We start from the raw sequence: 15,279 nt of genomic DNA on the forward strand, positions 1-15,279 counted from the left end.
TCGCGCGGGAGATCCGTCTGGCGGCCTTGCGTGCGTGCAGAAATACATCACAAAAATTATTCTACTCAAAAATAACAAGTGCTCCATGCTAGCCCTTATTCCTGTTCGAAATACATCATCATTCTTAAAGTTGGACATCAAATGATACACACAGAAAATGAAAACGAAAGATGTCGAACTAATACAGTAACATGGCAGTACAACCGCACTTCACTAAATTACTGTCACGATGAAATAGAATGTAAAGACCACGTCACACAAAGCTGAATGGCACACGACTTTCTCTGGCTCATCGTCAGTTCATGCTGTATGTAGACATCACAGTTCAGCCTCGAGATCCTACACAGAAGAATAGAATAAATCACATGGACATCAATTATGAGTAAAACACATGCAAAAAATAAATATGAACATATTTCGTACCTCTAGCAATTTAGCGCATTTACGTCGATTGTGACCAGGATTCTTGCAATAGCCACAGATATTCTGTGATCTTGACTTCTTTGTCTTTGCCTGCAGCCTTTTCTTCGGTGCACCTCGGCCTGGCACATGCACGGGATCCAAAACCTTATCAACTTTCTCCGAGTGCGGCATCAACGGGCCAAACCTAATGATGTTATGTTGAGCATTAGTTGACTCCTTGCTGTCAGCTTGTTCAAAACTTGATTGCTTGCCATGATGTTGTGCTTCCAAAAGCATCTTTAGACGGTGATAGTCCTCATCAGAGTGGCTTGCCTTGAAACTTGCGGCGTGACTACAATTCCGCAACTCGCGGTACCTCTGCAGGCTTACCGAATAGTCATACATCTGGTTTTTTCTGGTAGGTGCACTACAAGAGAATTGAGATAGTGTGACGAAAATCCTCGTGACGGTGGTGGAAAACGTCACACAAATACCTAATGTGTGATGTTTTGTAGGTGGCGTCACCGATCACCATGAATCGGTGACGGTTAACGTCACAAAATCGCCTCGGCGGTTGAGTGCCACCGGTCTGCCAATTTCTATGACGGGTTAGTAATTTCCCCGACGAATCAACTAGAGTCACCGAATATTACGAATGTGTGCAATGATACTTTTTTTGTCATGTAATGTGTTCCAGTGGTTCCTGCCATAGTTGCTTCACTGGTTATTGAGAGGTAGGACCCGCATACCATTGTTGGCAGTAGGACCCACCATACTATTTTTTTCACAGTCAACTGAGCATTGTAATTATTTTGTTCCATTGCCCGGGGAAAACCTTATTTTGTTCCATCTAATATGAAGACACAGTGGCCAGGTAAGAAAAAACTTGATCCATGCATTCGTGAGTTGATGTTAGTTCGTTCTATCACAAAAATAAAAATAAAAATATTTTATAAGTTAACAAGAAAAAGTTTGGTAGAGGGAGTTTGAACCCCAGGACCACTATGGTCTCCCTCTAACGACGTTGCTAATAGGCTAGAGTTTAGAGAGTACTAATGTAAGTTGTGCTAAAATATATATAAGGAACCCGCAAAAAAATAAAATTATATGGTCATGGACTATATCGATCGGTTCCTCTGTTCTAGCTGGCGCCAGGCACGGCATGGCACGGTTCAGTTCCCGCTAGCAGCTGTTCTAACTTTTTTTCTTTTTGAGCAGCAGCTGTTCGTAACTTCGTATGTGACGGGCGTACCATAGGTCCATATAGCCCATAGCGCAGCAAGCCCAGCAAAACGTTCTTTCCTTAATTTTCTATACGTGGGCAAGGCCTGAAGCTAGCTCAACTGGGCATATAAGCAGCGACCTTTTTTTCCTTCGTCCACCGTCTCCTCCCAGAGCGAAACCCTATCTATCTGATCTCGTTTTCTTTCGCTCGTGTGGCGGCGGCGATAGATCGGAGGAAACCAAGCGCGACGACGGCGGCAGGAGTAGCTGCTCTCCGCCCTCTCCCGTAGGGTACCTTGAGGGCCCCCTTCCGCGGAAGCTGCCAGTGGCGTCGGGGCTCTCCATGGCGCGCAGCGGTGGACCCAGCGTGCGCCGCGGCCGGACCAGCCTGGTCGCGCGGCGGTGGCCCGACCTGTGTGCGTGACGTGAGTTCTCAGTGTGAGTGCCTGCATCCGTGCGTCTCCGATCCATCTCGTGTGATTGAAAGGACTGAACTCTCACTCGGTGGTTCCACTCGTCCATACACTTCTCAATTCCATCGGAGCAAATGAGGGAGAGGAGGAGTCATGGTGATGTGGGTACTGGCATGGCTTCCTTGAGCGGAACACCGGATTAGCCTATGACACCCACCTCATCTCCTTCGTCAGGGACTACCGCCACAGAGTATGATGATTAACTAATGAGTCGGGCCATAGTTGTCTGACCTTCTGCAGTACATCGCGTTGACCCTCTGTTTTTCTTCTTTTTGGGTTATGTCCATCAGATCGACATGGATCACAGACCACAGGGGCAAGGGGGAGTTCCGCAGGTGGACCGTGAAGCTCGACCAGCAACCTATGTTAACTAACATCTGTACAACGCTAAACTCTCTGCTCCCAGTTTAGATGAACCACTTCGTGCGGAGATTGTTTCAGATATCAGTTTTGTTATGTTACTCCATGTTAGTGATTTCTTATTGGTCAATCGTGAGATGCTTACATAGTACTCCCCCAGTATTTGCTAGGTTAGATAGTATGGAAGCTAGTTTATACATGTTACTAAGTTGAAAATTGTAAACTGAATTGTACCTGTTCCGATTTATCTTTTAGATAAATTATTATGAGAACCTAGATAGTACATGTGAAATGAGTTAGTAATTAAATAGTTAGCTGCAGTAAAATATTTTCATTATGCTGATGCTCCCACAGTGTTGTTGTTATTGTTGAGGGAGTGAATAGATTCGCAAGTGAATTGCTGTTGAACTGCAGTGGGACTTTTATGAGAAATTCGACATGATTTTGGCAAATTACTAATGGAGAACTAACTTACTAAACTCATTTGTGGAAATCTGAAGTGTTACTGACTATATGTTAATGCAGATTACTATCCAAGCAAGCAGATACTACAACTAAAGATCAAAGTCTAGACGCGCTTTTTATTCGGCCTATGACCATAGCATAATTGTAAGTAATTTATTTTCCGATGGAAGTGTCTTATTAATCACACTTCCAGTCAATGTGTCCCCGTCAAACTAATAATTCAATGTGTCCCATGGACAATAGCTGAGCTATGCTAAAGTTGTTCATGCTTTTTGTCGAATATTCCCCTTTTTGCGCCATTTTAATTTGTGAAGGAGTGCCTACTACAAATGCAAATTTGTTTCTCTCGGGATTTCAAACATTCAGTTGAGCTATTATTTACGTGTGTCCTCTTAATTTCAATAGTTCTATTCTATTACTTTATGATGTATTGATAAGTGTTTGTTCCAATCTTATATCTCATATTACTTTTTATGCTCACAAAAACATGTTGAGTTCTTATCATATCACTTATTAGGGAAGTACTAACATGTCTTGTTTTTTTAAGATTCCAACCTACAGCTCCGAGTTATAACATGCATGTTGTTCTTTGTTGTAAAGGTGGATGGTTTTCTGTAACTCAATTCATACTGCTATATTTATGTCTTTGTTTCGAATAGGCTAATTCAGAAGTCATTTTTCAAGAAGTTGATATGGACAAAGGAAGATCAGAACAACTCTAGTCGCCTTCAAGAAGAGAAGAGGCATCCAACAAAGGCTCCAAGTTTTGATGAAGGTGTGAGCTAAGAGTCACACCAACAAGGTCTCTATTGATGTCACCCAAAATTAAAAGATGTTGTATTGGATGATTATGGAGCTTGGGTTATTTTGGATGGGGCATGTAAGTGTGATGTGTAATATGCATGCTATTTAGAGACCCTGGCTTGTAATGTGCTGTGAAAAATGGTCAATGGAAAGATGGGCTTAAAAATACCACAACCCCACAATACATTTTGAACCAGACCAAACAAAAATAAAAATAGAGGAAAAAATTACAAATAAAATAGTTCTTAAAAAGGCTAGTAGGAAATGACAACGTCTCCATAAAAATGGGTGGGCTCGATTAGCCACTATTGGGTTGCAAATTGGCTATGGCCCATCAAAAAATTAGATACACAAATAGAAAATAAGCTGAATTATTGGGCTTAGCCCATTTGGAAACCCAGTGAGCATTAGCCCGCCAAATATCTAGTGACGACAACTACGTCACCGAAGGTCCCATATCCGGTGACGTTTTTTGTGCGCCGCGTCACAGGGAATAATCTGTGACGGGGATTCCGTGATGATGCTGGTGACGCGTGAAAAATGTCACATGTGAGTATTTTGTGACGTTTTTAGCTATTACATGACATTTTTAGCTCGTCATAGTAGGTCTGATCTCTTGTAGTGGTGCGTATGCACATTTTGCATTCATAGTCCACCTAGTGGGAACGCAACAACTGGGCAGAATTGTTTGTTTTAAAATCCCCAATATGTAAAAAATGTGGGAACATGGTGTGCCTGCGCATTCCAGCTTACGGCAAGAACAACTCACCCTGTGCAAAAGACCTCCTTGCTCTTCAATGGTGCACTCCAAACTTTTTATCCATTCTTTCCTGCTTGGACACAACATAAGTGGAATCTTCTGATCCATCTAGTATCTCTCTGATCTGACATTTGCTGACAGCATCTATGCTCCATAAGACCATCTTAAAGACACTAGGTGTGAAAACTGTTGCGGCGTGTTTCTCAAGCGGCGAAGCATTTTCCTCTGTAAATGGAACGGACTGCAAGGCTTCGACGTCTTGGAGAGCTTCGTTAATCCGTCGCGACGCAAGGCAACGCTCATAGTGCTCTAGCATTTCAAACAACGACATCTTACCCTCAAGATGCGTATGTAGCACAGAGTTCAAGCTCTCACTCCTCTGATTGCTGCTCAATCCTAGGAAACAACGCCCCTCAAGATATGGAGCACACCACAACTTTCTCATCTGATACATCTGATGCAGCCAAGACTCCTCACTGGTTACTTTATTCCGTTGTAAGAAGTGTATCCATTCTATCTCATGCTCTTCAATGGAAGAAGTATCATAAATGAAAGATCTGAATTCCTCCTTTACGTCGTCATCATGCAGATGGCGTACAATGTTCTGCTGAATGTGCCATATACATAGTCTATGGTTTGAATCTGGCCAGACCACCCTGATTTCTCTCTGCATTGCAAGGTCCCCATCTGTGATCACAGATATCGGATGCTTCTGTGCCATGCAATCAGAAAAGGTCTGCAACATCCACTCGTATGCCTGGCTTGTTTCATGAGAAATTATACCACAGCCAAAAATAACAGTGTTGCGGTGGTGATTCAACCCGACAAACGGCACGAATGGCAGATTGTATTTGTTGGTTCTGTATGTGCTATTGAAAACAATGACGTCTCCGAAAGCCTCGTAGTCAAGTCGCGATTGACTATCAGCCCAGAACAGTCCCTTCAGATGGCCATGCTCGTCTACCAAGTACTTGAAGAAAAAATCCACATCTCTCTCTCGCCTCGCCATCATGTGCATGATCACCGTATTAGCATCACCGCCACTGATTGTCTCCTGCTTATTAGCATGGCAGAAATTATAAATGTCCCTCTTTATGCATCCAACCTTATCAAATCCACCGTATTGAAAGCACAAAATATCCATAATACGGTATTTGCGGATCCCACATTTTTCCTTGTCCGCAATGTCCGCTTTCTGCTCATCGCTAATTCGTCTGTGCGAACGCAGCAGACAAGAAAGATCCCGTGGGGCTAGAAGATGGTTGCTCATCGCTGAAATCCTTGACAAACCACCGACCGGTTTCCTCCTGTCTCGTAATGACCAATTTAGCATTACACCCAACACGAGTTAAACTTCGTGGCCTCCTCTTCCTATCTTCCATCTTTCTTTTCATGTGCTTCTCTTCGCGAAACCCTTGACGACTACACACAATTTTCCTTAAAATTATGTATTTGTTGGATCCATCCCACTCAACGTAGCTTCTCCTCACACTAAAACCTTTTTCAAGAGCATATTTGTTGTAGAATTCATAGCCTTCAGCCTCACTATCAAACATCTTGCTGACAACATTTAGATACTCGAACATACTCTCATCACTTGCATACGCCATGTCTTCCTGCATATGACATGTGAGGGAAACCAATCGTCAACATCTTTCTGTTTATCAATGTTGTAGGTGTAAAATAGCTCATAGGCAAAGACAAGTGCATGGAAAAGACTTTGCTCGTTTGACATGTGAGGGAAACCAATCATCAACGCCCAACAAGTACTATCCTAGCATGGATGATGACTCTAATAAACTCAAGTTTAATTCCCCGCAAGATCGGACGGCTAATAAAAATCAGACGTGATCAGAGATGTAAGTACTGCTAAATTGAATTGCATGCACTAGGGAAACTTAAATCGATGATGACTAAACAAATCTAAGTAGGAAGTGCAGGCTACGAATCAAAGTAAGTTGAGATTCAGGCGATTCATACCTTAAGATGCAAGTTCGGAAGCGATGGGATCAGTGGGGGGCTTTCTCCTATACCGCCGCCGCCGTCGCCACCGACACTACCGCCGCAGATGTCACGCCTTATTCTTCTTCCTGCCGCCGACCACGTCTTTTATAGTGAAAGGGACCAGGAGGAGGACGAGAACGACGCCGACGACGGTGAATTGGTTCCTCTCGCCGGGCTCGTCGGACAGAAGGAAGAGGACGAGAAGGAGGACTTGACCGAGCTACTAGATCTAGACGTGGTTCTGGTCGTGGACGTGATCGGTTGAAAAAAAAAATTTACCCTGGACTATTATGCCCTTCTCTGATTAAACTAATTAAGTTAATTCATTTTTAATCCCCCACAGATCGGACGGCTAATAAAAATCGAAGGGGTAAGTACTTGAAAGTACTCCCAGTACCGCCCCAATCACCGTAAAAGGGCTCTAGAACATAATATGGCACATGATGGCAGGCAGAGGCAGAGGCAGAGGCAGAGGCAGTACATATGAAACAAACAGACCAGAGGATCATCAATGGGTAAACATAACTAGTACAGAGGCATGACAGACAACACTTTTTATATTTTTCAGAGGGGTAAAAAGGCATGCCTGTTAGTACATGAGATCGGGAAGCACGTAATTAAGCAGTTTGCAAATCACCAAGTTGCTAAGCATTTCGCAAACCCTCGGTGGAGGCATCCGGGGGTGCATAATCCGACAGAGAAGCATCGGATCCGACGAAATCCATCCGCGCAGAAAAGGATGACGGGACGCGGGCACCAAAATCCACCGCACGCGCAGCAGACCAGAGGATCATCACCATCACAAGAAAAACAGAGGCGACGGTACGGTACACTAGGGGAGGATGGCGGAGCTGCACACACACCAACTTTCACCTGCCGCTCTACTGGGCCCTAGCTGTCATTGTTTCTCCTCCTTCTAGACGGCTTCCTCTCAATGCCCCTGTGGGTCCACGTCTTCAATAGATTCTCTTAGCGCTGGGGACGGCATATCGAGCGCGACGAGAGGGCTCCCCGTTTTGGTTTTCATTTGTTTCGTTTTCTTCTTTTCTTTTTGGCGTTTCCATGCAAAAAAAAATAAAAAATCATCAATTCCGCACGAAACTCATTTCGAATACCTCGATGTGACAAATCCAACACGGAAATCATTTGTAGTTTGAACACGGAATTCGAGAGATAAAACATTTTGCAAAAAAATTATATCAAAGAGAAAAACGGACATGTTGAACAAGGGTGCGCCACTAGTCCTTGGGTCGTAATTACTATCTTGCTAAGTTCAGTTATCATAGCTGTTCGGAATCCACACACCATCCCGACCGACGGTCATAATTTTTCTTAATATGCCCTTAGTTTATTCGAGACTTGATCGGAGAAGAATATGGTCCCTGGGTTGCCTCTATTGCAACTATGTTCCTTTTTACCTTTGAAAATTATAGAGTTACCCCATGGGCGACTTTTGAAAGGGGTACCCCTTAATCCATGATTTCAATCAAATTGACGTTGCAAAGGAGGAGGCATCAGACGAGTTAATTGGGCCAGCCCATTTTTAGTTTTGAAATTTTGTTCACATCTTAAGAAAAATGTTTTGAATTTCGAAAAATATTCATATTTTTACAAAGAATGTTCAAAGCTTCAAAAAATAATCAAAATGTCAAGTTTTGTTTACATTACATAAAATGTTTTGATTCCAAACATGGAAAAAATGATCAAAAATACAAAATAAATTATCCAAATTTTCAAAATTTGTCGCTTTTCCAACAATGTTCCGATTTTTTTTCCAAAAAATGTTCTCAGATTTCTATAACGTTTGCTACAATGCCTTGTTCCAGCATTGCAGTTGCTCGGTCGATCTCTTCAGTCCTCGGTGTAGAGATACCGTGCATTTCCCGCATGCTTCCCTGTGCTACTAATGGGTCAGTCCACTATGCTACTATTGGGTCAGTCCACTCAGGAACCCCCCCCCCCCCCCCCCTATGAAAGGGCGACTACTTGTCGCAATGAGCATCATATAGGAGCTCCCGCGATCGTGTCTACACATTCTTTTTCTTGCTTTTTTACTACCATTCCAATTTTAGGGTCAGATCTTATTCCCCGCATGGGACGGGGAATAGTGATCGAACGCACCATCCCCTAATGAAACGCCTAGTATATGGGCTAGCCTATTCATGTTTCCTCCAAATTACCAGTTTCGAGAAGGTTCTACGAACTTCCCTGAAATGGTTTTTCCTTTTCAACTTTTCCTTAAAATTTTAAGTTTTTTTGTTTCTTATTCATTTATTTTACATTTTTCTTCCATTTTTCCATTTCATGAACATTTTAGAACAATAGGAACATCTTCTGAAATTTGGGAATATTTCTTAAATTGTTTAACTTTTTTCTAAATTCAAGAACATTTTCTAAAGTCTAGAATCGTTTTTATTATTAATAATATTTTAAAGTAAAAAACCAAATATCAAATTCATGAAAACCTTTTTTCAAATATAGGAATATACTTTTAAAATTCATGAACATTTTTTGAAATTCATAACAATTTAAGCAATATGGAAATAGTTATCAAATCCATGAACATTTTTTGAACTTTGAAACATGTTTTTCAAATTCCTGATAATTTTTTGAAATTTTTAATATTTTTTCTGAAATTTTTGTACAGAATTTTAAAATTAAGAAAAATCTGTGAAAAGGAAAAAACTACCATACTGTTCTTTTGATTTCCTTTTTATTATTTATTTTTCTTTCTTTTTTTCACAAAAAAGCAACTTTTCAGATGAAAATGATGCGCAGTCTTGAAAAAATATTTGCGCTTTTGAAATATAATGTTCTATTTTTCCAAAAATGTTCGTAGTTTTGAGATTTTGTTTGCATTCTAATAAAAAAGTTCTGACTTTCGAAAATATTTTACAAAGAGTGTTCAAGTTTAAAAAATAAAAAAAATTCAAGTTTTGTTTACATTAAAAAAGTTTGGATACCAAATATTGTTCTTTTTTAGGAAAAAGAATTAAAAGTAAAAAGGAAATTATCGTATTTTCAAAATTTGTCGCATTTCCAAATATGTTCTCATTTTTTTCCAAAAAAATTTCAGATTTTCTATAACATTTGCTACAATGCCTAACTTCGAGATGGATGGTTGTGGTTACGATGGTGATGATGGCTATGGAGATGAGATTGGAAACGGCGGGGGCTAGGGTTGAAAGATGGTTCTGGTGCTCTGTTTCGCGAACATTGTCACTATTGCGCCTATAATTTTTCTTTTTGATTTATTTCTTACCAAACTACGTGTTTCCTAGTACGTGATGATTCGCTTCGATATTTCGGCTCTTTTCCCGCGGAAACACATTAAACAAAGGATTTCGTGATCTCTTGCATTCATTAGTCAGCAGTGACAATCTCAGAGCAATTTTCTCATAAATTCTAGGATTATTCATTTTAACAACGGTGTGATGAGCACAAAAATATCATTTATCAGATCATTGCTCTCCAACACGAAGAATGAATGACGAATGATAAAGAAATGGCAAAAGAGAGATTAAAAAACTAGGGTAAAAATAGTATATGTGCTTGCGATTGTGTTTTTTAATTGGCCATCACCTCTAATCTATAGGGTAGAATTCCGCTGTCTGTAGTGCAGTATGTTGGTTGTAACTTTTGCATATGATCTTGGATTGAGATGATTCAAAAAGCAAAAGCATTTGAAAGACTTTTTATGCGGAACACTTATCCATTTGAGTCCATCTTAAACACATTTTTTTTCCATGCCAAAATGTGACATCAACACAAATCCTCTACTGTGCTTATAAGGATATTACCTTGAGGAGTTAACACCTTCAGATTCCAGTTGTCCTCCGAAATATTTATCTGATTTCCATTCCCCACTCGCCATATTTATATATCCTCTTTTGGAACACTCTAAGGCCAACTCTAACAGATCCCCTAAAAATAAAGGAGGATCGGTCGAGTAAACCTTTAGTGAAGTATTTTTACTCAACTAAGTTTTGGCCGGACCTAGCCGATTCCCTAAATATAATGGGGTATTCCTTTCATTTGCATTTCATTTTTGGCAAATATAATGGAGTATTTTTTCATTTGCATTTCATTTTTGGCTACCGAAAAAATTCATTGCTTCTTTATTTCATTAAACGACATTTTAATACATTGGACTGCATATAATTCACACATTCTTCGCTACGAGAATTAAATCAAAGAAACAAGAACCACAAATAGACACTTTAATAGATATCCAACTTTCATAATTACTCCCACTAGTTGGATTAATATATTTTCTATGTCTTAATTGTTGATTCTCTCTATTGACTTCTCAAGCTTGCACCCTTATTTATTCTTCGGCTCCGATGAATTCGATATTGCGCCGCATCTAATCTCATCTCTAGTACCTACTCTAGTAAGGAGTGCACGAACATCTATCAAATTTTGTGCTATCAATAGATCGATGTAATATTCTTCCTCAAACCACATCTTGCATCCATCCTACACACAAATTTGAGCAAACAATGAGCTGCAAATTGCACTGAATCCGATGAACAACCGAATCAAAACTTACTAGTACGTTTGTCTAGACGTGTGTTGCACATGCACGCTTACTAGTAGCTTTAAACAACAAGAAGCACCGATTGTGCTTTCTTTTTTACCCAACTGGTTCGGTCTGGTCTTTTTTGAGGGTAAAGCCAACAGCTTTAAAACTTAACTGCTCTTGGGCACATCGCCCAAGACACAAACGCCCACATGGGCGGGTACATCGGACTCCCACTCTAGAAAGTGGTTAGAGTTTGCGCTACGCCTACAAACAGAGATAGTAACTTTAGAAAACCAGAGTTTCAAGTGGTATTTTATGTCCTCTATAACAGCTGCATACGCTGAGGAGTCGGCCTTGTGCAAATCCAGTGCTTCTGCTACCAGCTGAGAATCAGTCTCCAGCTCCACTCGAACTATGCCCAGATCCGCCGCAACATGCACAGCCTGCGACATTGCACAAATTTCTGCAGCAAAAGCATCTGAAATATGATCCTGCCTCCCAGCCCGAGCATAGACCAAGGTGCCATGACGGCAACACCCCAGCCCGAATGGTTCTGACCTGGAACGAACGACCCGTCCACGTTGATCTTGAACTCAGTGTGCTCCAGTGGCCTCCACTTGTCAGGAGCCGGCTTGACCGGCTGTTTCCCGAAGATTTCAAGATACTCGAGCACGGTGCTTCTCGTACGGCGGGCCACCGTATCGGCTGACCAGGGCATCTCTCCCTGTCTCAGCTTGTTTCTGTTTGACCACCACATCCACCAAAAGACAAGAACATGCAACCGCTTTTTTACGTCAAGCCCCCAAAGGAAATCCAGAACTGCATGCACAGGCCCGATGGACTCAAGCTCAATGCGTTCCTTCTCCATCTCTAGCAACCTCCAGACTTCTTTCGCATGCTTGCATTTTACGAAGAGGTGGGCACCATCCTCATCTGCCCGGCTACAGAAAAGGCATTTGGTGTCAGCTATATATGGGGATCCCCTTGCGAGCCACATTTGTACGAACGGCCGGGGAATCATGCTTTAGGCGCCAAGTAAACATCTGGATATTGGGGGGGCATGGTAGCTTCCATAACCGTTTCCAAGAGTCATCGGTGATATTATTCAGAATTCCAGGCACATGTGAACTATCCCCCACTCCACCATCCTGTTTCATACGCTCGAGTTGGACTTGAAGTTTATATGCGCTTTTGACCGAGTGCACCCCTTTAGTGTCGTATTGCCAAGCAATGAAGTCCTGAGTTCCGTCCCTTAGCGGTATTTGGGGAATATGCTTGACATCATCTGGCCAAAACGTATCCCGAACAAGCTGCACATCCCACGAGCCCGTGATTGGATCAATCAGGTCGCTAACTTTCTGAAGCAAGTTTGCGCCTCGGGGGGTGATCACCCCGCACGACCACGGACGTGGCAGCCAAGGATCGGACCAGATATTGACCTGCGAGCCATCCCCGATCCTCCAGATATATCCCTCCCGGAACAGCTGCAAACCATGCAACAAGCTTCGCCAAGAGTAAGATATACCGTCACGTGGTTTGGCCTCCAGAAGCTTGCCATCCGGAAAGTAGCGGGCCTGCAGTATACGAGCACATAACGACTCCGGGGCCTGTATCAGACGCCAAATCTGACGCGACGGCATAGCGAGGTTGAAACCGTGCATGTCCCGGAACCCTAACCCACCCTGAGCCTTGGGCAGCGTCAACTTTTTCCAGCTAATCCAGTGTGTGGTACGATCCTTGTCTTGCTGGCTCCACCAGTAGTCGCATAGGAGCGAACTCAATTCCTCACAGAAAGTTTTCGTAAGGTAGAAACATGACATAGCAAATGTAGGAATGGCCTGCGCCACGGCCGTGACCAACGTTTCTTTCCCACACTTTGCTATAAATCTTTCCTTCCACCCATACACTCTTCCGGCTATGGCCCCCTTGACAAAGGCAAAGGCTTTCTTCCTGGACTTTCCCACATGGACGGGTAACCCCAGGTATCTGTCACTCCAGGACTCGCTTTGGATCTGCAAAGCATCCTTAACAGCACGTTTATCCTCTGCTTTTGTGTTGGGGCTAAACATAATAGCTGATTTCTCAAGGTTGATGCACTGGCCCGAACAGTTCTCGTACAAGTCCAGAACTTCTCGCACAGCATGAGCTTCATCATGGTTGGCCTTCATTAACAACAATGAGTCATCGGCGAACAACAAGTGTGAAACAACCGGTGCGGTCCGACAGATTTTGACGCCCGTAACTCGTCCACTTTCCTCCGCATCATGTAGCAGCGCCGATAGGCCCTCAGCACAAATAACGAACAAATATGGCGATGCTGGATCCCCTTGGCGAAGGCCTCTCGATGGAGAAAACTGCTCAGTCAAACCACCATTCAGCTTGATTTGATACCTCACCGTAGTGACGCAATTCATGAGAAGATCAGTCCACCTCACACCAAAACCAAGCTTGTACAACATGGCTCTCAGGAAGTCCCATTCAACCCTGTCGTACGCCTTACTCATGTCCGCCTTAACTGCAGCAATGCCCTCATTACCCTTCTTCTTATTCAGTAAGAAGTGCGACACCTCGTATGCAATGAGAACATTATCAGTTATTAGCCGCCCTGGCACGAATGCACTTTGGTTATCCGAGATGATCTCTGTCAGTATCAGCTTCAACCGGTTCGCTATAACCTTGGAAACAAGCTTATAAAGCACGTTACATAAACTGATGGGTCGTAGGTCTTTGATCCTGTCAGGGTTTTTCACCTTGGGTATTAGGACCACCACTGTATCGTTCCAACCCTCCGGCATTGCACCTCCATTAAGGACAGCCAAGACCTCCTCGACCACTTTGTCTCCCATAAAGTGCCAATGCCTCTTGTACACGATGGAAGGCATGCCATCCGGGCCCGGCGCCTTGAGGTCCCCAATATGATCAAGGGCCGCCTTCACCTCCTCTCTGGTAAACTCGGCCTCCAGCACGGCCCTCATGGCCGGGGTTACCCTAGGCTGCACCTTATCAATGAGCTCCGGCAACCGGTCGCCTTGCACCGATGTAAAGAGTTCCTGAAAAAACGAGCAGACATAGTTATTAAGTTCCTCCCCCTCCTTCACCTCCGAACCATCCTCCTTCTTCAACTTTCTAACTCTATTAGCCTTCTTCTTAGCAGACGCCACCGCCATGAAGTATTTCGTGCTTCTGTTGCCCTTCCTCAGCCATGTGACGTGCGACCGCTGCTTTGCCTTCGTGTTTCTCCTTTCCTCAATCTTCTCCACCCTACACCTTAGCTTCGCCTCCTCCCGAACTTTTTCTTCACTCACCGCAGCACGCATACACCTCTCCAACTCCCGTCGTGCTTGTTTAAGCTTCTCCTCCAAATCACCCGCCACCTCCTTGCCCCATTTTGACATGCGCCCCGCCACCGTCTTTAGCGCCGTAGCAACATCGCCACTTCCTTTCATGCATCCTTCCTCCCACGCCCCCTGCACCTCCTCACTGCACCCGGCCTCCTGCAACCACCATGCCTCAAACCGGAAACCTCCATCACCACCTCGCTCCCTTCTAATCCCACCCTGAGTGCACACAATAACAGGTCTGTGGTCCGAGTGGCGAGGAGCCCCATTGAGGACGCTGAAATGTGGGAACCACTCACACCAAGCGTCGTTCGCAGTGGCTCTATCTAGGCGCTCACAGATGTATGTGCTGACTTCCTTGCTGTGATTCCTCCAAGTAAATTTATCTCCCTCAAACCCAATGTCACTGAGCTCGCATGATTCCAGGGCCTCGCGAAAGTTATCCAACAGCCGCTGTGGTCTGTCCGCCCCTCCAACCTTCTCATCCCACGATAAGATTTCGTTAAAATCGCCCAAACAGAGCCATGGTCGACCCCCTTGGTGTTGTTGACCAAGAAGACGTAGGGTTTTCCAAGTCTGTACTTTCCGATCTGCAGCAGATTCACCATAAACCCCTGTGAGGCGCCAGATTCTTCCATCCTCCTCTTTTACGTCCACATCCACGTGTCTCCTACCAAAGGATCATAGTGTTACATCCACCTCTCGCCTCCAGAACAGAGCCACACCTCTACTCCTTCCTTCTGCACTCCAGGCTGCCATATGTGACAGGCCCAACGTCCACCGAAACCTCTCCAACTCCTTATCCGACATCTTTGTCTCCGCCAAAAACAACACATCGGGCTCCTCCATCCTCCCCAACTCGAGGAGGCTACGAACTGCCGGGCCATTCCCGAGCCCCCGGCAGTTCCAGCCAATAATTTTCAT

The 15,279-nt window shown here is 43.7% G+C and overlaps 2 protein-coding genes and 1 long non-coding RNA gene across 3 annotated transcripts; 1 reads left to right on the plus strand and 2 right to left on the minus strand.

Annotated features, from left to right (window-relative positions):
• The first annotated feature begins 1,507 nt into the window (after nucleotides 1–1,507).
• Nucleotides 1,508–4,018, plus strand: LOC120963177 (uncharacterized). Its single transcript, XR_005755260.3, has 3 exons — nucleotides 1,508–2,289; nucleotides 2,390–3,068; nucleotides 3,584–4,018. It is a non-coding gene; the product is annotated as an uncharacterized lncRNA (long non-coding RNA).
• A 504-nt stretch (nucleotides 4,019–4,522) lies between these two features.
• LOC109748524 (protein FAR1-RELATED SEQUENCE 5-like) lies at nucleotides 4,523–6,098 on the minus strand. Its single transcript, XM_020307547.1, has 2 exons — nucleotides 5,959–6,098; nucleotides 4,523–5,702 (listed from the first exon to the last, which is right to left on the minus strand). Exons 1-2 carry the CDS (start codon nucleotides 6,096–6,098, stop codon nucleotides 4,523–4,525), a joined length of 1,320 nt encoding a protein of 439 aa, XP_020163136.1.
• Nucleotides 6,099–11,184: 5,086 nt separating this feature from the next.
• On the minus strand, nucleotides 11,185–15,279 carry LOC123493751 (uncharacterized). Its single transcript, XM_045227779.1, has 6 exons — nucleotides 15,143–15,279; nucleotides 14,938–15,025; nucleotides 12,095–14,832; nucleotides 11,576–11,958; nucleotides 11,357–11,480; nucleotides 11,185–11,281 (listed from the first exon to the last, which is right to left on the minus strand). The coding sequence occupies exons 1-6, from the start codon at nucleotides 15,277–15,279 to the stop codon at nucleotides 11,185–11,187; spliced, it is 3,567 nt and encodes a 1,188-aa protein (XP_045083714.1).

The sequence above is a fragment of the Aegilops tauschii genome, chromosome 4, assembly GCF_002575655.3.
Source record: "Aegilops tauschii subsp. strangulata cultivar AL8/78 chromosome 4, Aet v6.0, whole genome shotgun sequence".
Classification (NCBI taxonomy): domain Eukaryota; kingdom Viridiplantae; phylum Streptophyta; class Magnoliopsida; order Poales; family Poaceae; genus Aegilops; species Aegilops tauschii.

Coding starts and splice junctions, on each gene's coding strand:
- LOC109748524 (XM_020307547.1), bottom strand. CDS start 6,098: ATGGCGTATGCAAGTGATGAGAGTATGTTCGAGTATCTAAATGTTGTC. Junction 5,703..5,958: donor GTGAGGAGAAGCTACGTTGA/GTGGGATGGATC, acceptor GCGTTCGCACAG/ACGAATTAGCGATGAGCAGA.
- LOC123493751 (XM_045227779.1), bottom strand. CDS start 15,279: ATGAAAATTATTGGCTGGAACTGCCGGGGGCTCGGGAATGGCCCGGCA. Junction 14,833..14,937: donor AATCTGCTGCAGATCGGAAA/GTACAGACTTGG, acceptor TGGGATGAGAAG/GTTGGAGGGGCGGACAGACC. Junction 11,282..11,356: donor CACAAGGCCGACTCCTCAGC/GTATGCAGCTGT, acceptor CTCTGTTTGTAG/GCGTAGCGCAAACTCTAACC.